Source organism: Aethalodelphis obliquidens, unplaced genomic scaffold (assembly GCF_003676395.1).
Source record: "Aethalodelphis obliquidens isolate GAN/ISIS:26980383/991018 unplaced genomic scaffold, ASM367639v1 scaffold53, whole genome shotgun sequence".
Taxonomy (NCBI): Eukaryota; Metazoa; Chordata; class Mammalia; order Artiodactyla; family Delphinidae; genus Aethalodelphis; species Aethalodelphis obliquidens.
Window position 1 is genome coordinate 8,785,157 of NW_020837997.1, and position 22,740 is coordinate 8,807,896.

General features: G+C 45.0%; 1 protein-coding gene and 1 non-coding gene across 3 annotated transcripts; both read left to right on the plus strand.

Moving 5' to 3' along the window:
• The first annotated feature begins 15,583 nt into the window (after positions 1-15,583).
• LOC113609000 (U6 spliceosomal RNA) lies at positions 15,584-15,690 on the plus strand. The gene has a single exon (XR_003428467.1). It is a non-coding gene; the product is annotated as a U6 spliceosomal RNA (small nuclear RNA).
• Positions 15,691-18,454: 2,764 nt separating this feature from the next.
• On the plus strand, positions 18,455-21,533 carry CD209 (CD209 molecule). Of its 2 annotated transcripts, XM_027085810.1 has the most exons (8): positions 18,455-18,539; positions 18,688-18,762; positions 18,876-18,962; positions 19,262-19,411; positions 19,626-19,703; positions 19,947-20,098; positions 20,584-20,696; positions 21,106-21,533. In XM_027085810.1, the coding sequence occupies exons 1-8, from the start codon at positions 18,500-18,502 to the stop codon at positions 21,245-21,247; spliced, it is 837 nt and encodes a 278-aa protein (XP_026941611.1). In that variant the 5' UTR covers positions 18,455-18,499; the 3' UTR covers positions 21,248-21,533. The 2 variants fall into 2 exon arrangements, with proteins under 2 accessions (XP_026941611.1, XP_026941610.1); XM_027085809.1 differs by lacking the exon at positions 18,455-18,539 and having other exon boundaries at positions 18,550-18,762.
• The last annotated feature ends 1,207 nt before the right edge of the window (positions 21,534-22,740 follow it).

A 22,740-nucleotide genomic window follows, 5' to 3' on the forward strand; every position in this document is an offset into this window, starting at 1 on the left:
TGGTTGATCTACTACCTTTACTGTATATTTGCTTTTAACAATGAGATTTTTCCTTTCATAATTTCACAGTTTTAGTTATGGTCTTTTCTGCTTAGAGAAGTCCCTTTAACATTTCTTGTAAAGCTGGTTTGGTGGTGCTGAAGTCTTTTTAGTTTTGCTTGTCTGTAAAACTTTTGATCTGTCCTTCAAATGTGAATGAGAACCTTGCCGGGTAGAGTATTCTTGGTTGTAGGTTTTTCCATTTCATCGCTTAAAATATATCATGCCACTCTCTTCTGACCTGCAGAGTTTCTGCTGAAGAGTCAGCTGATAGCCTTATGGGAGTTCTCTTGTACATAACGTCTTGCTTTTCTATTGCTGCTTTTAATATTCTCCCTTTGTCTTTAATCTTTGCCATCTTAATTACAACATGTCTTGTTATGGTCCTCTTTGGGTTGATCCTGATTGGGACTCTCTGTGATTCCTGGACCTGGATGTTTGTTTCCTTTCCCAGGTTAGGGAAGTTTTCAGCTATTATGTCTTCGAATATGTTCTCCGCCCCTTTCTCTCTCTCTCATCTCCTTCTGGGACCCCTATAATGTGAATGTCAGCATGCTTGATGTTGTTCCAGAGGTCTCTTAAACTGTCCTCATTTTTAAAAATTCTTTTTTCTTTTTTTCTGTTCAGCTTGAGTGATTTCCGCTATTCTTTCTTCCAGTTCACCGATCCATTCTTCTGTATCGTCTAATCTACTGTTGATTCCTTCAAGTGTATTTAAAAAAATATTTATTTATTTGGCTGCCCTGGGTCTTATTTGCGGCACGCAGGATCTTCGTTGCGGTGTGCAGGATCTTTTGGTTGTGGCATATGGGATCTAGTTCCATGACCAGAGATCGAACCCCGACCCCCTGCATTAGGAGTGCGGAGTCTTAACCCTTGGACCACCAGGGAAGTCCCTCAAGTGTATTTTTTTTTTTTTTTTTTTTGCGGTACGTGGGCCTCTCACTGTTGTGGCCTCTCACGTTGCGGAGCACAGGCTCCGGACGCGCAGGCTCAGCGGCCATGGCTCACGGGCCCAGCCGCTCCGTGGCATGTGGGATCTTCCTGGACCGGGGCACGAACCTGTGTCCCCTGCATCGGCAGGCGGACTCTCAACCACTGCGCCACCAGGGAAGGCCCCTCAAGTGTATTTTTAATTTCAGTTATTGTACTCTTCAGCTCTCTTTGTTTTTTCTTTATATTTTCCAACTTTTTTTTTTTAATGCCTAACTTCTGGGAATTCCCTGGCAGTCCAGTGGTTAGGACTCTGCGCTTTCACTGCTGAAGGCTCAGGTTCAATCCCTGGTCAGGGAACTAAGATCCTGTAAGCTGTGTGGCACAGCTTAAAAAAAAAAAAAAAGCCTAACTTCTCACTCTGTTCATCCATTTTCCTCCTTAGTTCTTTGAGCACCATTGCGATCATACCTTAAACTCTTTACTGGGTAGGGTTGCTATAAACCTTTGACTGTTGAGAAATTTGGTTATGACAGTTTCTGCTTGTTTTTTGATGTTTCTGTTGGGGGTTGATGAGAGAGCTGCCTACCCTGCCATTTAGCCCAGTAACCTGGGTGATGAGAGGCACGTGACTCAGTCACCCCTGCGGCCTCAATCACCAACCAATCAACCTCCAGCCATGAGTAAGTCCATCTGTTCCCATTTTCTATTGCTGTGTAACATAAAATAGCAACCATTTAAAATATATTCATGGGTTCTGTGGGTCAGGAGCCTGGACAGGGCACAACAGGATGGCTTGTTCTGCTCCATGGCATCTAGGACTTAAGCTGAGAAGACTTGAAGGGCTGGGGGGTGCCTAGAGTGGCTGGGAGCTGGCATTTCTATTCACATGTCTGGTTTCTGGGCTGGATCACTCAAATGATTGGGGTCTTTTGGGGGGAAAATCCCTCTTTTTTTCTGTAGTCTCAGGGTGTCTCCATGTAGTCCCTCCACATGGCATCTCTAACATGGCAGCTTCAGGGTAGTTGGACTCCTTACATGACGTCTCAAGTCTCTGGGAGTGAGTCTTCCAGCAAACAAGGAAGCAGCTTGCATGGTCTTTTATGATCTAGTGTTGGAGCTCATATAATATTGTTTCTGCTATACTCTATTCGTTGAAGCAGTCCAAGCCCACCCAGATTCAGGGGGATCAAGACCTCCTCTCTTGATGCGAGCATTGTCAAAGTATTTTCACTTATCTTGTAAAACTGCACTGGCTAAGTAGCCAGACTTAATCGACCCACCAGCTGACCACAGATTCATGAATGAGCTCACCTGTGCTCAGCAGAACTTTCCAACAGAGCCAGACTCAAATTTCTGAACCACACAATTATGAACTAAATAGCTTTTCTTTTTATTTATTTATTTTGTGGTACGTGGGCCTCTTACTGTTGTGGCCTCTCCTGTTGCGGAGCACAGGCTCTGGACGCGCAGGCTCAGCGGCGATGGCTCACGGGCCCAGCTGCTCCACGGCATGTGGGATCTTCCCGAACCGGGGCATGAACCCGTGTCCCCTGCATCAGCAGGCGGACTCTCAACCACTGCACCACCAGGGAAGCCCTAGTTTTTATTTTGAATCATTAATTTTTGGAGAGGGGAAGTTTGTTATGCAGCAAATGCTAACTGATACATCTTGGCAGGTACATAGCACTCACCAAGCCTAATATCTGCTGATCACTTCCTGGAGCCCTGCAAGGTAATGTAAATGAGAAGACCCATGGCTTCTGTAGTTCAATGACTTCTCCCTGTCTGTGTTCACCCTACAGTCCACTGCCCTTGGTTTTACCTGCCATGACAATTCCACCCATCCCACTGCTCCTTGATTAGTTTCAACAACCCGTGAACATAATAAAAGAAATGTTGAAGCACTCCTTAGCTATTCTACTCTTAGACTATACAGCTTACTCCATTTAGTCTCTCATTTTACAGATATTAGTTGAGCATCTACTATATGCCATTCACTCGAAAACACTGGAGACATGATAGTTAACGTGAACAAAAGGGTCCCAGCATTAACAGAATTATAGTCTGGTGGGATATGGTAAGCCGTTTCTAAAATGGTCCCTACCTCTTGGTATTCATGGCCTTGTGTAATCCTCTACTAAAGAGTAATTTGCTTCTAATTACTTCCAGTAGAATATCTCATCATGAAGAAATGCCAATTCGGAAACTAGGTTACAAAAGATTCTGACTCCTGTCTTGCTGGCACTCTCATCCTTGCTGGCTTTGATGAAGTTGCCTTGTTGGAGAAACTCATGTGGTAAATAACTAAAGGCATCCTTTGACCAACAGATAGCTAGGAACTGAGACTCAGTCCAACATCCCACAGGAAACAAATCTGACCCAAACCCACATGAGTGAGGTTAGAAGTGAATCCTTCCCCTATCCAACTTTCAGATGAAACCCTAGTCCTCCTGGCCATCCCCCTAATTGCAGCCTCAAGAGACATCCCAGGCAAAGTATCCACTAAGTCATGGCTAGATTCCTGACCTGCAAAAACCTGGGATAACAAATGTGTGTTGTTTTAATCCATTCAGTTTGTGGCAATTTGTTATATAGAAACAGATAACTTCTATGTAGGGGAGCCAGAGGTGAAACAAGCAAATCAGTGAAAGATTTGGAGATAGATCACAGAGTGATACAAGATATCCAAAGGGACCCAAGAAGAAGCTTGAAATCCGAGCCAACTGGGGCTTCCATGGAGGTCCAGCGGGTAAGACTCCGTGCTCCCAATGCAGGGGACCCGTGTTCGATCCTTGGTCGGGGAACTAGATCCTGCATGCATGCTGCAACTAAGAGTCTGCATGCTGCAATTAAAAGATCCAGCATGCTGCAACTAAAACCCAGTGCAGGGGCTTCCCTGGTGGCGCAGTGTTTAAGAATATGCCTGCTAATGCAGGGGACACGGGTTCGAGCCCTGATCCGGGAAGACCCCACATGCCACGGAGCAACTAAGCCCATGCGCCACAACTACTGAGCCTGCGTGCCATAACTACTGAAACCCGCACGCCTAGAGCCCGTGCTCCACAACAAGAGAAGCCACCGAAATGAGAAGCCCGCACACCGCAATGAAGAGTAGCCCCTGCTCACCGCAACTGGAGAAAGCCTGTACGCAGAAATGAAGACCTAACAGAGTCAAAAATTAAATAAATAAATTTATATCAAAAAAAAAGACCCAGCGCAGACTAAATAAACAAACAAAAACCTGAGCAGACTAAATATCATACAAGACACTAGAAAGGAAAGTAATTCAAGATCTAGTACCTAAAACAACATCAGAACAAGACTGTTTTATAGCCTCACCCTTGTCTCCCTATACCCTAGCTTGTGGCCATTTGGTATTTATAACCACTTTGGGCTTTCACTTTTGACCTGTTGGATCTTGGGTGGTTTCTCACTCAGTTCTGGTCTCGGTGTCTCCCTCTGACTTTGCTGCCCTCTGCAGCCTCAGGCTGGCTGCAATCCTGGAGAAATTGGACAATCAGTCCATCCCTGGTTCTCTTCCTTTCTTGTCCTTCCAAAAGCAGAAGGGGATTTGGATTGCAAAGATTCATAAATGACAGGCAAATTGCAAGGTCAGGCAAAAGAAGAGGAAGGAGATGGAGCACTAGCGGGCTGGGAGGAAGGAGGAGACCCAGCAGGTGAAGCCATCAGGGGAGTCCCAGGAAAGCGGGGTTCAAGCAGGAAGTGGGGAGTGGCCACCTTTATCAAGGGTGAGGCCAAGACAGTAATGGGTCTGCTGCTGTTCTCAAAGGAAAAGTAGATACTGCCATTGGTGGTTTTGGGAGGGGTGAAGGCAGGAGTGAGAACAGCCCTTTTCTAAGAAGTGTGGTGACACCTAGAGGTTTTTCCACAAAGATGGATGAAGCATGCCTCTGTTCCTGGAAGTCTTCCTGCTCCAAGACGTGAGGCACAACTCATCCACATCACCAGGAATGGAGTCTATGAGGCTGGAGCAACAGCTGACCCAGGACCCTTTACTGCAGGGCAGAATGTGTGATGGGGCACACCTTCCTTCCTGGGGCTCTGGAGGGCAGCAGTGCCTAGGAGGGGCTAAGACTCAAGGTGAGGAAATGAGCAAACCCAGAGGACTGTGAAGTCACTCTCAAGAATAGGTAAAATCTTGAGAGAAGGAGGAAGGGCAGCATGCCAGGCAGAGGGACCAGCTAATGCAAAGGCAAGGAGGCAGGAAGGTATCTGTTCTGTAAACCTGTGTTGAAGCCTCCTTGACCACTGGGTGGTGCTGTCCAGCCTGGTGAGAAACACAGTAGGCTGTCCATTGCCTGATTCCTGCCCACAGCCCACAGTGGTCTCCTCCTGGTCTGTGTATGTTAGCTGAGGTTCTGGAATTCTGGTGCTGGCAGGTTTCTGTGAGGCCAGCCCAGCCTGGGTCCCATTTCAATGACACCTCTAAAGCAGCAGGTGGCACTTGTCTGAGAATCAGGGAGGAAGGTGGGGTATAACCTGGGGCAGATCTTTGGGGAAATCCTTCTGCTGTCAGATCAAAGTTTATAAGGTAGACAGAGTCTGTGCAGCTCAACTCGTTTGGGAGGGGGCTCCACGTGGGTAGGCAAGGAAGACTTCCTGGGGGAGGTGGTATTAAAAGATGATGCGATTTGTCGGTGGAAGAGAGAGATGAGAATCCAGGCGGGAATGTAGGACTGGGCAGCTACATATGTCTGTGTGGTACAGAAGATGAACTAGGCAATGGAGTGAGACAGTATTTCCTCACTCATCTCATCTGTTTACCAGACATTTGTTGAGATCTGATGAGCTTCGCGGTTGGTAAGGGTGGCGCACACCAGTTCCACGGGGACAGAAGCTCCTCCATGCAGGATTCTTCTGGACCTTGCCTTATGTACTCCATCTGGTTGTTCATCTGTCTCCTTTATAATATCCTTTATAACAAACCAGTAAATGTTTTGGTAAGTAAATGTTTCCCTAAGATTTGTGAGTTCTAACAAATTATCAGACTTGAGGAGGGAGTCATGGGAAACCCTGATTTGTAGTGGGTGGGTCAGAAGTACGCATGGCCTGGATCTACACTTGGTGTCTGAAGTTGAGGACAGTTTTGTGGGACTGACCCCTTAACCTGTGGGATCTGTTAAAAACAAGAAAACAGAGCCAAAATGGAGTCACTTATAGTGAGTCTCACATCACCAAACTCAGGCTTAACGACAGTTAGAGCGCTCTCAGAAATGGAATCTTAAACCAGCCAATAAGGAATCGTCTGATAGACCCCTGCCATCCCCTGCAGGAAAATAATCTTACAATGACCCAGCCACTTTTTTGCCGGTACCACTTCCTTGATCCTACTCCCTTCTGCCTATATAAAACCTCTAGCTTGGGACTTCCCTGGCGGTGCAGTGGTTAAGAGACTGCGCTTCCATTGCAGGGGGCATGGGTTCGATCCCTGATTGGGGAACTAAGATCCTGCAAACAAAAAAACCCCAAACCAAGAAACCTCTAGCTTTGTACAGCTCTTCAGGGCTCCTTTCTATCTGCTAGACTGGATGCTGCCCAATTCTTGAATCATTGAATAAAGCCAATAAGATCTTTAACATGTACACAGTTGCTTTTTTTTTTTTTTTTTTTTTAACAGATCTGATGCTGTCTCCAGGTGGATAGTGTCAGGACTGCGTTCAATCTGTAGGACATCCAGTCAGAGTCGGGTGAGACTGAGAGAGTGGCTTGGTGATGTTGGAAAATACTCCAGAGCTTTCTGACGGTCACATTCTAGGGGAAAGGTTACATGCTGAAGGATGAGTTGTTTGAGAGGAGATGGAACAGGGTGGTAGGAGAAAGGGTGTTTTCAGTTCAAGTGACCCACACGTGCAAAGGTCAGGAAGTGAAAGAGAATGTGGCTTCCTTCCTAGAGGAACTGAAAGTTTTTCAGCAGGACTTTAGAGCCCCAGGAGGAAAAATGGGATGGCCGGTCCAGGATCCAACCATGAAGTATTGAACACCAGGCGGAGGGGTTTATAAAGAACAGTAGTAGGAACAGCCCATCCAAGAGAAAGTATCTTGTTTCATCTTCCTGAGGGGTTGGTGTTCCAGCTCTGTTGATGTGTCTCTGGAGATGGGAAAGCCACCACCTCCCCAGATCTGCCTCCAGTTGTGAGGCCGTGAGCGTGTCTCATCAACCCCTGAGCCTCAGTTTTCCCCATATGTGAAATGGGGACACAGAGCGTCTTAGTCCTTTCAGGCTGCGATAACGCAATGCCATAGACAGGGGGGCTTAAACAACCAACATTTATTTCTCACAGTTCTCGAGGCTGGAAGTCTAAGATCAACGTGTGGGGAGATTTGGTGTCTGGTGAGGACCCGCCTCCTGATTCACAGAAGACCATCTTCTGGCTGTGTCTTCACATGGCAGAAGGGGTGAGAGACGTCTCTGGGGTCTCTTTTATAAGAGCACTAATGCCATTCACGAGCTAATCACTTCCCAAATGCCCAATTCAGAATATCATCCCCTTAGAGATTAGGTTTCAAGATAGGAATGTGGCCGAGTGGGACACAAACATCCCGTCGATGATACAAATCCACTGCACAGGGCTGTCATGAGAAAAGTCGGGTCTCTTGGCACCAAACATATGCCCGATAAAAGTTCTTTCCCTCCTCCTTTCTTTTTTTTCCTTCTTCTTCTTTTATTTTTTCGGCCGTGCTGGGCAGGCGGCATGTGGGATCTACTTCCCTGACCAGGGATCGAACCCTCGCCCCCTGCATGGGAAGCACGGAGTCTTAACCACTAGATTGCCAGGGAAGTCCCCCTCCTCCTTTCTTTCTTTCTTTCTTTTTTTTTTTTTTGCGGTACGCGGGCCTCTCACCGCTGTGGCCTCTCCCGTGGCGGAGCACAGGCTCCGGACGCACAGGCCCAGCGGCCATGGCCCACGGGCCCAGCCGCTCCGCGGCATGTGGGATCCTCCCGGACCGGGGCACAAACCCGTGTCCCCTGCACCGGCAGGCGGACTCTCAACCACTGCGCCACCAGGGAAGCCCCCTCCTCCTTTCTTTAAGGAACAAAAACCCCTCCGAAAGACCTTGAACATGCCGCACAGTTGGATCTCCCATTCTCTGTTCAACCATCCACCAGCACTAGTCACTCTGGTTGTGTCATTACTTTTCCATCAAGAATATGCAAGGGGGCTTCCCTGGTGGCGCAGTGGTTGAGAGTCCACCTGCCTATGCAGGGGACACGGGTTCGTGCCCCGGTCCGGGAGGATCCCACATGCCGCGGAGCGGCTGGGTCCGTGAGCCATGGCCGCTGAGCCTGCGCGTCCGGAGCCTGTGCTCCATAACGGGAGAGGCCACAACGGTGAGAGGCCCGCGTACCGCAAAAAAAAAAAAAAAAAAAAAAAAGAATATACAAGGGAGGGACTTCCCTGGTGGTCCAGGGGTTAAGGCTCCATGCTTCCACTGTAGGGGGCGTGGGTTGAATCCCTGGTCAGGGAATTAAGATCCCACAAACTGCCTGGCGTGGCCGAAAAAACTTTAAAAAAAAGAGAGAGAAAAAAAAGAATATACAAGTGATAATAACTCGTTTATTATCATTGTTGGAGTGCCCACTACCTGCCAGGCAGTGTTCTTGACTTTGGGGATGTAGCAGTGAAGAAAATAGACTCAGTCTCCTCCCTGTGAACAGCTGGCTCCCAGTTGTTTTTATAAATAGTTTAGTGAAACTCAGCCCCACCCATTCACTGACATATTGTCCGGGTGCTTTCATGTTACAGGGGCAGAGCGGAGGAGCGGTGTCAGAGACTGATTGACCCACAGGGCCGAAAAATACTTGCTATCTGTCCCTTTTCAGAAAACATTTGCCAATTCTTGGTCTAGAAGGTTACATTCAGGGTGAGACAGCTGGTAGACAGATAAAATTTTGAACCTGAATCTGGCCCTCCCTCTCTCTCTCTCTCTCTCTCTCTCTGTCGGACTCCCTAATTAAGAAAGGCAAAACTATTAGTTCCCACTCCACACCCTCCTGGCTTTAGCACAAAGTAAGTGGTGAAGGAGTGCTGGCAGGATTTCCATTTCTGTTGAGAATGTAGAAGTCCCCCAAAGACCCTCCCTTCCATGGTGATAACTAGAAAAACCCGTACTTTTCAATAGGACTAGTCAAGAATGAATGCAAGGAAGCCTTGATGAGCTGGGTTTCAGACATAAAAATGAGTCCTTCAGGGACTTCCCTGGTGGTCCAGTGGTTAAGACTCTGAGCTTCCACTGCAGGGGGCACAGGTTCGATCCCTGGTCGGGGAACAAAGTTCCCACCTGCCAAGTGGCGTGACCAAAAAATTAAAAAACAATTTTTTAAAAAAAGAGCCCTTCATAGGTGAGGCAAGAGCAGTTTTAGCTTCTGTACCAAGGGGGCAGGCAGACACCAGCTCTGGGTGTGGATAGGTTTGCATAGATGGAGAGGTGTTTAGGGGACAGGGTATATCATACAGTTCTTAGATGACGAGAATAAGCATTCCAAATGGTGGGCACCAGAGTGCTGGAGTCCAAACTTGGTGAGGAGAGCATCCTCGTGGAGGGATGGCTGGTATGGGATGATGTCAGAGCCCAAGTGACGTAAGCAGGACAACAACATGGGGGTCTGTCTAGCCGGAGAGAGAGGGTCAGTGTCCAAGTGTAGTGAGGAGGGCATCTACATAGCATAGGGCAGGGGCCCCCAACACCCGGTTCATGGCCTGTGAGGAACTGGGCTGCACAACAGGAGGTGAGTGGCAGGCCAGTGAGACAATCTTCATCTGCCGCTCCCCATTGCTTGCATTACCACCGGAACCATCCCCCGACCCCCACCCCGGTCCATGGAAAAATCATCTTCCACAAAACTGGTCCCCGGTGCCAAAAAATGATTGGGGACCGCTGGCATAGGGGATAGTGATGGGAAAATGAGATTGGCTATATATAGGGGGATTGATGAAATAAATAAATCATGAAGGATAATGGGAACCAGGTTTCCCACCATCAGAAAAGAGTGTTACAAAGATGAATGGAGCGGGAGTTCTCCGGTGGACTAGTGGTTAGGATTACAGGCTTTCACTGCCATGCCCAGGGTTCAATCCCTGCTTGGGGAACTGAGATGCCGCAAGCTGTGTGGCAAAAAAAAAAAAAAAAAGTGAATGAAGGGAAAGTGAGAATGAACCTTATTGTATTTAATTGGAGATGTTGGTGTGAATTCATGGTTTTCAAAATATATAGAGAAATAAATGTGTGTGTGTGTCTGTGTGTGTCTTCTCATCTGCCTACTCAGAAGTCCTGGGATCAGTGACACCCCAATAATAATGAGCATACTTAATACTCAGGTCTTGGTTTCTAATGCCATTCTCTGCTTAAAAGCAACCAGTGCTCTTTGGAAAAATGGTTGATTCCAGGGTTCAGACAAGGAAAGTCTACTCAGCAAAAAACTGATAGGCACATGTCAAAAGGATACAGAAGCCAGCATGAAAGGCTTCCACTGGCCAAATCAAAGAAAATTTAAGCATCAAAAAACAGAAAGAGAAAAAAGGAACGTCAGCAAAAACGGCAGAGTAAAATTTGCCTTTCCATAAAAACAATGAAAAAACTGCAGAATTTGTCAGAATCAACACTTTTCGAACTCTGGCAATCAACCAAAAGCTTACAGTAATTCAGGGAGTAAAGAGAAATGACTGAATCTCAGTAAAGAACAACGAGCTTGGTGGAATTTTAACGTACCCTAGTCCCATTCCCCACTCTCCAACTCAGAAATAGCCTTACAGACTCACAGACATAGAAAACTGACTTGTGGTTGCCAAGGGGTGGGGTTTGGGGGGAATGGATTGGGAGTTTGGGGTTAGCAGATGCAAACTATCATATATAAAATGGATAAACAACAAGGTCCTACTGTATAGCACAGGGAACTATATTCAATATCCTGTGATAAACCATAATGGAAAAGAATATGAAAAAGAATGTATATATATGTATAATTGAATCACTTTGCTGTACAGTAGAAATTAACACAACATTGTAAATCAACTATACTTCAATAAAATAAATTAAAAAGAAAAGAAATAGCCTTGGGACTTCCCTGGTGGCACAGTGGTAAAGAATCCGCCTGCCAGTGCAGGGGACACAGGTTCGAGCCCTGGTCCAGGAAGATCCCACATGCTGCAGAGCAACTAAGCCCGTGCGCCACAACTACTGAGCCTGTGGTCTAGAGCTCTTGAGCCACAACTACTGAGCCCGTGTGCCGCGACTACTGAAGCCCGCGTGCCTAGAGCCCGTGCTCTGCAACAAGAGAAGCCACCGCAATGAGAAGCCCTCGCACCACAATGAAGAGTTGCCCCCATCCACCGCAACTAGAGAAAGCCCGCGCACAGCAACGAAGACCCAACGCAGCCAGAAAGAAAGAAAGAAAGAAAGAGAAAAATATTTTTTAAAAAAGAAATAGCCTTAAAAAATAACAGCCCACATTCCTGGTACTGAAGAAAAAGAATAGAGCGGGAGCTCTTACAAAGCCTCATTCCCAAGGAAGAGTAATTATCTGATCTGTCTAGTGGTTCCCCAGAAGACCACACTCAAAAAGCTTGTCTTTAATTGACCTCACTTGAACTTGCCCAATGCTAAAATCCTCTCAGCAGGGAGCACCTGTCAAATGCTTTAACAACACAGCTGCCTGAGGTGATGGGTAACAGTTGGGGGTAAATAATAGCTTAACCAAAAAGTCTTAAAAGGAAACGTTAAGGAATGAGATGTCCTTAGGGACTTTGACAAGTTCCAACATACCCTGGGAATCTGGAAGGCCACATGTATGTGGAGGGTTGTGTGCATACCCAGGAAATATCTGAAAAGGTGCTAAGCTCTTAATTCTGGCAGACTTTGAGGCTCTGAGAAGGCAGGAAGGGGAGGGGAAAGCAGAGTTTTAATCTTCCTGGCTGAGTGTTGAAGTTGTGTCTTAAGCACACAGAGATCTTGGGTGAAGACTGGGGGACTTTTAGTTTCAGGTTTTCAGGGAAGTCTGTTCAATCATTAGCTCAGCACCAAACTAAGTAGAGATTTTAGTCACCGTACATGACAGAGAATAGAGACTTTGCAGAATTAGTTCAGAAAAGTCATTAAATAAACAAAAAAACAACTACTATGGAAGAACAGCAATGGTAACAAACCTTCTGGAGGAGGTAGAATCTATTTCCATAGTTGCCATGTTATATTACAAGGCATACCTCAGAGACATTTTGGGTTTGGTTCCAGACTAGCACAATAAAGCAGATATTGAAATAAAGCAAGCCACATAACTTTTTTGGTTTCCCAGTGCATATAAAAGTTATGTTTACACTATATTGTAGTCTATTAAGTGTGCAATAGCATTATGTCTAAAAAAACACTGTACATACCTTAATTAAAAATACTTTATTGCTAAAAATTACTAATCATCATCTGACAACTTAGAGTTGCCCAAAACCTTCAATTGTAAAAAAATGCATTATTGCAAAGCCTAATAAAGTGAAGCACCATAAAGTGAGGCATGCTTGCATTTGAAAGGTCCAGTTTTCAACAAAAAGTTATGAGACATACAAAGAAACAAGAAAATATTACCCGTACACATGAAAAAAGTAAATAGAAACTGTCCCTGAGAAAGTCTAGATATTGGTTACTAGACAAAGACTTCAAATCAGCTGTTTTTAAAGTGATCGATGAGCAAAAGTAAATCATATTTAATAAACTAGAGAAGTATGAGAATAATGTATCACTAACTAGAGGATATCAAAGAGAAAGAAATTATAAAAAGGAACAATGTAGACCATTCTGGGGTTAAAAAGTACAGGGACTTCCCTTGTGGCACACTGGTTAAGAATCCACCTGCCAATGCAGGGGACATGGGTTTGAGCCCTGGTCTGGGAAGATCCCACATACCACAGAGCAACTAAGCCCGTGCACCACAACTACTGAGCCTGGGTGCCACAACTACCAAAGCCCGTGTGCCTAGAGCCTGAGCTCTGAAACAAGAGAAGCCACCTTAATGAGAAGCCCGTGCACCACAAGGAAGGGTAGCCCCTGCTCGCTGCAACTAGAGAAAGCCCACATACAGCAATGAAGACCCAATGCAGCCAAAAATCAATCAATCAATAAAAGTACAATAACTGAAATGAAAATTTTACTAGAGGGCAAATTGCTATTGATTTGAGTAGGTAGAAGGAAGTATCAGCAAAAAATGAAAATGGATCCATTGAGATTATCCAGTCTGAGGAACAGAAAAAAAATTATCAGAGCATCAGAGACATGTGGAACACCAGCAACCATACCAACATATGCATCATGGGAGCGTCAGAAGGAGAATAAGAACAGAAAGGGGCAGAAAGAATATTTGAAGAAATAACAGTTGAAAACACCCAACATCTGATGAAAATGTTAGGCTACATATCCAGAAGCTAAATGAACTCCAAGGAGGATAAATTCAAAGAGATCCACACTTAGACACATAATAACCAAACTGTTCAAAGACAAAGGGAATCTTGAACACAGCAAGAGAAAAATGTCTCACTTTGTACAAGTGATCCTCAATTAGATTAACAGTGTATTTCTCATCAGAAACTGTGGAGGCCAGAAGGCAGTGGGAAGACATATTTGAAATGCTGAAAGAAAAAAACCTGTCAATCAAAGATTCTATATCCAGCAAAACTACTTTATTCCACCATAGACAGGAATACAGTACTGATAAATGTCACATCATGCATGAGCTTTGAAAACATTATGCTAAGCAAAAGAAGCCAGACACCAAAGGGTGTTGTATGATTCCATATATATGAAATAGGTAAATCCATAGAGACAGAAAGTAGATTAGTGGTTTCTGGCTCTGGGGGGGAGGAGGAAATGGGGAGTGACTGCTTAATGGGTATGGGGTTTCCTTTTGCGGTGATGAAAATGTTCTGGAACTAGATATTGGTGATGGTTGCACAAAATTCACAACATTATGAATGTACTAAATGCTACTGAACTGTATGGTTTGGATGGTAAAATCTACGTTACGTGTATTTTCCCACAATAAAAGAAATGAAAGGAGTATTTCAGGATGAAATGAAAGAACACTAGATAGTAACTCAAATCCACATGAAGAGATAAAAAGCACCAACAAAGGTAACTACACAGGTAAATATAAAAGACAGTATACATGTATTTTTGGTTTGCAACTCCTTTTTTCCTCCATCTGATTTAAAAGACAACTGTGTAATGCAATCATTAGAAATCTAAGTTGATGGGCACATGTGTATAAAGATGTAATTTGTGATAATAGCTGCACAAAAGGAGGCAGAAATTGAACTAAATAGGAGCAAAGGTTTGTATATTATTAAAATTAAGTTGATATTACTCTGAACTAGATTGTTATAAATTAACAATGTTAATAGTAAACCCCAGGGCAACCACTAAGAAAATAAGTCAAAAATATATAGTAAAAGAAACAAGAGATTTTAAATGATACACTAGAAAATATCTATTTAATAGAAAACCCTAAAGACTCCACACAAAAACTACTAGAACTGATAAACATATTCAGCAAGATAGCAGGGTACATGATTAACATACAGAAATCTGTTGTATTTCTTTACACTAACAATGAAATATCAAGAAGGAAAATTTTAAAAAATCTCTTTTTAAACTGCAACAACAACAACAAAATAAAATGAAGTACTTAGGAATTAACCTGACCAAGGAAGTGAAAGACTTATAAGCTGAGAACTATAAAACATTGAAAAAGGAAATTGAAAATGATTCAAAGAGATAGAAAGATATCCCATGCTCTTGGATTGGAAGAATTAATATTGATTAAAATGGCCATACTACCCAAAGCAACCTACAGATTTACTGTGACCCCTCTCATATTACCCATGACATTTTCCACAGAACTAGTACAAATAATCCTAAATTTTATATGAAACCTTAAAAAAACCAGAATTGCCAAAGCAGTCTTGAGGAAAAAGAACAAAGCTGGAGGCATAACCCTTCCAGACTTCAGACAACACTACAAAGCTACAGTAATCAAAACAACATGGTATTAGCACAGAAACAGACAAAAGGATCAATGGAACAGAATAGAGAGCCCAGAAATAAACCCACACACCTACAGTCAATTACTGTTTGACAAAGGAGGCAAGAATATACAATGAAGAAAAGACAGTCTCTTCAGCAAGTGGTGTTGGGAAAGCTGGACAACCACATGTAAATCAATGAAGTTAGAACACACCCTCACACCCTACACAAAAATAAACTCAAAATGGCTTAAAAACGTAAATATAAGACATGACACCATAAATCTCCTAGAAGAGAGCATAGGCAAAACATTCTCTGACATAAATTGTACCAATGTTTTTGTAGGTCAGTCTACCAAGGCAAAAGAAATAAAAGCAAAAATAAACAAATGGGACCTAATCAAACTTATAAACTTTTGCACAGCTAAGGAAACCATAAACAAAGCGAAAATACAACCTACAACTAGGAAGAAAATATTTGTAAATGATACGACCGACAAGGGCTTAAGTTCCAAAATATACAAACAGCTCATACAACTCAAAAACAACAACAACAACAAAACAACCCAATCAAAAAATGGGCAGAAGTGCTCGCTTTGGCAGCACATGTACTAAAATTAGAATGATACAGAGAAGATTAGCATGGCCACTGTGCAAGGATGACACGCAAATTCGTGAAGCGTTCTATATTTTTGAGTTATTTGTAGTGAGGTGGATGGACGTAGAGTCTGTCATACAGAGTGAAGTAAGTCAGAAAGAGAAAAACAAATGCTGTATGCTAACGCATATATATGGAATCTTATTAAAAAAAAAAACGGTACTGATGAAACTAGTTGCAGGGCAGGAATAAAGATGTAGACATAGAGAATGGACTTGAGGACACGGGGTGGGAGGGGGAAGCTGGGGCAAAGTGAGAGTAGCATCGACATATATACACTACTGAATGTAAAATATTTAGCTAGTTGGAAGCAGCAGCATAGCATAGGGAGATCAGCCTGGTGTTTGCGATGACTGAGAGGGGTGGGATAGGGAGGATGAGAGGGAGGCTCAAGAGGGAGGGGATATGGGGGCATATGTATGCATATGGCTGATTCATTTTGATGTACAACAGAAACTAACACAGTATTGTGAAGCAATTATACTCCAATAAAGATCTATTTTAAAAAACTGGTTAAATAAAAGAACAAGAGAATTAAAAAAAATGGGCAGAAGAACTAAATAGACATTCCTCCAAAGAAGATGCACAGATGACCAATAGGCACATGAAAATATGCTCAACATTGCTAGTTATTAGAGAAATGCAAATCAAAACTACAATGAGGTACCACCTCACACCAGTCAGAATAGCCACCATTAAAAATTTACAGGGGTCCTCCTTAGTGGTCTAGTGGGTAAGACTCTGAGCTCCCAATTCAGGGGGCCTGGGTTTAATCCCTGGTCGGGGAACTGATTCTGCAATACATGTTGCAATGTAGATCCCACATGCTGCAACTAAGATCTGGTGCAGCCAAAATAAATAAATAAAATAATAAATAAATAAATAATTAAAAAAATAAATGTTAAAAGTTACAAAAAATATATGCTGGAGGGCTACCCTGGTGGTGCAGTGGTTAAGAATCTGCCTACCAATGCAGCGGACATGGGTTTGAGCCCTGGTCAGGGAAGATCCCTTATGCCACGGAGCAACAAGACCCGTGGGCCACAACTAGTGAAGCCTGAGCATCCTAGAGCCCGTGCTCTATGACAAGAGAAGCCACCACGATGAGAAACCTGTGCACTGCAACAAAGAGTAGCCCCTGTTCGCCGCAACTAGAGAAAGCTTGTGTGCAGCAATGAAAAGCCAATGCAGCCAAAAATAAACAAACAAATAAATAAAAATGCTGGAGAGGATGAACTACTATATAAAAAACTACTATATATAAAATAGATAAACAACAACGATTTACTGTATAGCACAGGGAAGTACATTCAATATCTTGTAATAAACTGTAATGGAAAAGAATATGAAAAAAGAATATATATGTACTGAATAACTTTGATGTACACCAGAAACTAATACAACATTGTAAATCACTATACTTCAATTTTTAAAAAAAGAAGAAAGTATCTATTTAACATGAAAAAAGGTAGTAACAAAGGAACTGAGGAACGAAAAAGAAATAAAACATATGAAAAACAAATAGTAAAATGGCAGATAGAAGCCCTACCTTATCAGTAATTACATTAAATATAAAAGAGTTAAATTCTCCAATTAAAAGGTAGAGATTGACAGAATGAATAAAAAGATGATCCAATTATATGCTGTCTACAAGAGACTCACTTTATTTATTTATTTTTTAAAATAAATTTATTTGTTCTACTTATTTATTTTTAGTTGCATTGGGTCTATGTTGCTGCACACAGGTTTTCTCTAGTGTGGCAAGGGGGTCACTCTTGGTTGCGGTGCACAGGCTTCTCATTGTGGTGGCTTCTCTTGTTGCAGAACATGGGCTCTAGGCAGGCGGGCTTCAGTAGCTGTGGCACGCAGCCTCAGTAGTTGTGGCACACAGGCTTAGTTGTGGCATGTGACATCTTCCTGGACCAGGGCTTGAACCTGTGTCCCCTGCATTGGCAGGCGGATTCTTAACCACTGCGCCACCAGAGAAGCCCCAAGAAACTCACTTTAGATTTAAAAAAAAAAAGATTGTAACATACACCCAATTGCATCAGATAGGAGACCAGGGTCCATACAGAAATAAATTGGAAGCTCAATACACAAAGTTTCAAAGTGACTCTCTACAAAATATTTAGTAACTACAAAGGAGAAAAAAGTAACTGCTTTGTGTAGTGGTTAAGCAGGGACTCATGGGTCAACTCCCAGCCCCACTGCTTTTGAGCTATGTGACCTCAGGCAACTGCTTGCCCTCTCTGTTTCTCAGTTTCCTCATCAGTAAAGCAGGATAATAACTACCTATCTCATAGGGCTGTTGTGAGAACTGTTAGACCACTAGGAACACACCTGTGGTTAACAAATCCGGGCTTATTACTTGCTACAGTGAGGGAGAACACACACCAGGGGGAACAGTGGGCACATGCTTAAGTGCTGTTATTGCTGAGTATTCATCATTAGAATAGGCAATTTATACCCATTACTAGTGCACTGTATTAAACCTTACAATTACAGTGTGAGGCAGGGTAATTGTCCCATTTCACAGTTGAGGAAACTGAGGCTCTGAGAATGTGAGGCTGAAGGTCCCAGGACTGGATAGGTGTTGGAACAGTGCCTTCTGGCACCAAAATTGACTGCACAGCTTCTACCCGATCCTAACTGACCTCTCAGTTGTGTCAGGCGCTTTATCCCTCCCCGGATTTTTCTGAGAGGAAGTGTTATCCGCATCCTGTTCCTCATTCTTCCTGAGTTGAGAAAGAACAGATCTGAGGAAGGGCTACAGAGGGAAATACGTGGGGTTATAAAAACCATAGTTCAGAGAGGAGTTAGAAAGAGGGACAGAGAGGAAAGGAGGATGGCAGAAATGTGTAACCCCAAGGAACCGGGTGGCTCCGGTGAGGCTGGACCCCCAGTCTGGGGTGATGGTGGGGATGACAGGGCCCCAGTGTTCTGAAGGTGCTGGGGCCTGGCCTTCAGCTTGCAGTTCTGAGAGAGGACTCAGCAGGCTTCCAAGTTCAATTGCATGTGCTCTGTCCTATTCAGAGGAGGAGACATTTGGGGGCCAGACATTGGCTGAGAGACACCCTGGACTCCTACGCAGTTTGAGGAGCTCACCAGGTACCAGAGCGGCTGGTTCAGGAGCAGGCGACTGGGGAAGGGGGTGGTTGGGGGTGGGGTGGGACAGGATCTGCCCCTGAGCCCCAAGCTCTGCCCATCTGCTGGTCCTGCAGGGTGTCTGACCCAGAACCCTCTGCTTCCCCTGCTGCTCTTCATCTCACTGGCTTTCTTCATGCTCCAGCTGACCACCCTGGTTCAAGGTGAGTCAGCATCTGGGGGTTTGGAGTCCTGGGTCCCTTTGGGTTTTCTCTCTGGGATGGTCTTTGCCCTTTTCCACATTCTCCAGACCTACTAGGGCTGGGGCGTTTGGGCTCCGTGTCACCTTCTGTGTGACCATGGGCCAGTTACTCCCCCTCTCTGATCCTGTTTCCTCACGTGAAATGCAGTACATCCTCCTCTATGGGGAGCTTAGTTTCCCTGAGACCTTGAAACCGGACTTGGCACCGGGTCAGGGATAGAGTTGGCGCTCATAAAGGGGGAATTCTCTGCTCTGTTGTAGTTTCCAGGATCCAGTTCCTGCAGAGAGATTTGGGGGACCACCACGTGGAGAACAACAGCCTGCATGAGGGGCTGGACGCCGGGTTCCAGAGTCAGAGAGGGGATGGGGCTCTGAGGGAGCAGGACCTTGGAACATCCATCACCACCAGGGGTGAAGGAGAGAGGGCAGGAGTGGGGGAGTGGATTGGAGCCCTGCAAGAGGTCCTGGGGGCTGGTGATGTTGGGCAAGTCACTCTCTAAGCCTCAGTTTCTTTGTGTCATGGGCTCTTCAGGTTCCTGTGAGATCCATACATAATGTTCTCATGGGGCCCTCTCTGCACCAAGCACACAGTAGGGGCTTAATAATTGAGGTCCTCTCCCTCCAGTTGATGTTGCACAGGGGCAGATGCAATCAAACCTGGAGGAGATCCTGCAGCACCTGACCTGGATGAATGCCACCCTGGGTAAGGGTCCCATGTCAAAGTCAAGAGGAAGTCACAGGATTGTGGGTGGGGCTGGGACCCACCTTCTATGGCTGCCACACTGAGGAGGGCAGGGCAGAGCTGGGTTCTTTCTCATGGATTTCTTGGGGACTGAGCTGACAGCTGAACACAGGGGCTGGCCCTAGGTTCCCAAGGTCTGATGCAGGTGTCTGGGGCCTAGGAGCCAAGTGACCTCTCTGTCCCAACCCCATTCCTCCTTCCCAGCTGGCCTGTGCCGTCCCTGTCCTTGGAATTGGGAATTCTTCCAGGGGAGCTGCTACTTATTCTCCTGGACCCAGAGTGACTGGAAATCTGCTGTCTCCTCCTGTAAGGACATTGGGGCCCAGCTGGTGATCATCAAAAGTCTTGAGGAGCAGGTGGGCCGGGCAAGGTTCCCCTTGGGGCTGGGCCATATGACTGGTCAAGAAAGAGCTTTCTGCTGCACTCCTCTGCCCTCTGAGAGATGGAGGTCCAGGGAGCAGATGGGGGTGAGAGGTGAGAGGCAGTCAGGGAAGACTTCCTGGAGGAGGAAGCATAATGGACTCGGGAAGGTCAAGTGAAGAACATGTTTGAGAGGGGCCCATGTCTGGACAGAAAAGGAATTTAGAGTACCCTCGAGACCACACATAATGTATGTCAACTGAGACACAAGTTAACACATATCCACACATGTATGTATATTAACACACATCCACAGCCTCCACGCACATGTGAACACATACAACTGGAGTAGGGGCTATAGGCTAGACTGTGAAAGGAACTTCCACGGGAGGCAGGGGACCATGGGAACGTGGGCAGACATGGGATGCGTGGCATTCAGGGATCTTCCTTCTGATACCCCTCTCCCCACCCCCACCCCCAGAAATTCCTGAAGATTTGGTATGTCAGATATAATAAACCCACCTGGATTGGCCTCAGTGACCACCACAATGAGGGTTCCTGGAAATGGGTGGACAACAGCCCCCTCCAACTCAGGTGACCTCCCAGTGACAATGGCCCGAGGGTGCGGGCAGGGACGCCCCTCCTTCAAAGCAGGGTTGCTCAGACTCTGGGACTGGAAAGTATCACCTGAGGAGCTTGGTGAAGATGCAGAGTCCTGCCTTCATTCTGGGGGTGGGAGTGGTAGTGGTGGGGGCCTCAGATTCTGTAAGTCTGGGTAATGGCCCAAGAATCTGCATTTTAACTTTGCCAGAGCTGATGCTAATGGAGGTGGATTCTAACCCTAACCCACATTTCCAAAACCCTGCCTCCAAACTCCTCACCACCCTCTGGCTGGTTCTTGGCAATTTGCTGCCAAAGCCCAGGGACCAGCTCCTCCAAAGGGGGGGCCTGGGGGTGGGCTCTGGGAGAAGTAGGGGGCTCAGAGCTCTCATGGGGTTCACAGCTTCTGGAAGAAAGGGGAACCCAACAACCACGAAGATGAGGACTGTGTGGAATTGTACAACGATGGCTGGAATGATGGCAAATGTAGCACACAAAACTCCTGGATCTGTGAGAAGCCCTCGTCTCCCTGCCCAGCCCTCTGAGGGTCACTGCCTCCCCCCCACCCCACCCTGTCCCGGTTTGCAGAGATCAGGCAACTGAGACATGCGGTCTGCTGGTCTCTCTCAGGCCCCACCCGTTTCTGTTTTTCCCTTTGGTGAATTCCCATCTCCCTCCTGTACGGAGGTCTTCGAGATCCTGAGGCAGATTCTGAGACCGCCTTATCCTCTAGGACCCATCCCACCATAGGCTATAGACCATCTTTTTTCATCTATTGATGGTCTCAGCCCCGCCTCAGCTCCCCCATGACATCCCCTTAATAAAGTCATACATTGCATTATGTGTTCCATTGAACTTATTTTTGTTCCTTGCCACTGTTTCACTTACTACAGGTTTTTTTTTTTCAGTTACTATAGTTTGATAATCTGTTTGATGTACATTAGGACATGATCTTTTTTCAATATATTTTTCTCTACTACTGTGTATTTTATTTCCCAGATACAGTTTTGAATCAGTTTGTAATTTTGGTTGGGACAGTACATATATACATATATGTATATATATACAATACGTATAGGTATGTGTGTGTCTGTCTAGCTATCTATGTGTTCATTGATTCGTGAACCAATTATTTATTCAGGTACTTTATTTTTTCAAAATATATTTTATTGAAGTAAAGTTGATTTACAATGTTGTGTTAGTTTCCAGTGTACAGGAAAGTGATTTTATACATATATATTTTTTTATTCATATTCTTTTCCATTGTGGTTTATTACAGGATATTGAATATCACTCCCTGTGCTCTACAATAGGATCTCGTTTACCCATTCTATATATAATAATTTGCAACTGCTAGCCCCAAACTCCCAACCCATCCTCCCCCACCCTCCCTCCCCTCTTCGGGTACTTTAAAAATGTCCTTCAGTAAAGGTTTATGATTTTCTTCATATAACTTTTTTTTCCTAAATATTTATTTATTTATTTGGCTGCGCTGGGTCTTAGTGGCAGCACGTGGGATCTAGTTCCCTGACCAGGGATCGAACCCTGGGCCCCCTGCGTTGGGAGTGTGGAGTCTTAACTCCACAGTCCAGTTGGTTCCCGCTGGACCACCAGGGAAGTCCCTAAATTAAAACAAACAAACACATTATTTCTAGGCATGTGTATTAGTTTCCTATTGATGCTGTAACAAATTACCACAATCTTAGTAGCTTAAGACAACACAAATGTATTATCTTACAGTTCTGGAAGTTGGAAGTCCAAAATGGGTCCCATGGGCCTGAAATCAAGGTGTCAGTAGGGCCGCCTTCCTTTCTGGAGGTTAGCAGGGAGAATCTGCTTTCTTGTCTTTTCCAGCTTCTAGAAGCTGCCTGCAATCGTTGGCTGGGAGCTCCCTCCCTCCTTCTGCAAAGCCAGCAAGGACTAAGGCTTCCTCACCCTGCATTTGCTCAAACACTGACTCTTCTTCCTCCCTCTTCCACATTTAATTTTTTTTTGATCACGCTGCATGGCTTGTGGGATCTTAGTTCCATGACCAGGG

What these genes read in the sequence shown, in the direction of transcription:
- CD209 (XM_027085809.1), top strand. Translation starts at nt 18,567, where the DNA reads ATGGTGGGGATGACAGGGCCCCAGTGTTCTGAAGGTGCTGGGGCCTGG. An exon ending in TCAAAAGTCTTGAGGAGCAG is followed by an intron (nt 20,099 to 20,583) that starts GTGGGCCGGGCA and finishes CCCCACCCCCAG; the next exon opens with AAATTCCTGAAGATTTGGTA. An exon ending in AACAGCCCCCTCCAACTCAG is followed by an intron (nt 20,697 to 21,105) that starts GTGACCTCCCAG and finishes TGGGGTTCACAG; the next exon opens with CTTCTGGAAGAAAGGGGAAC.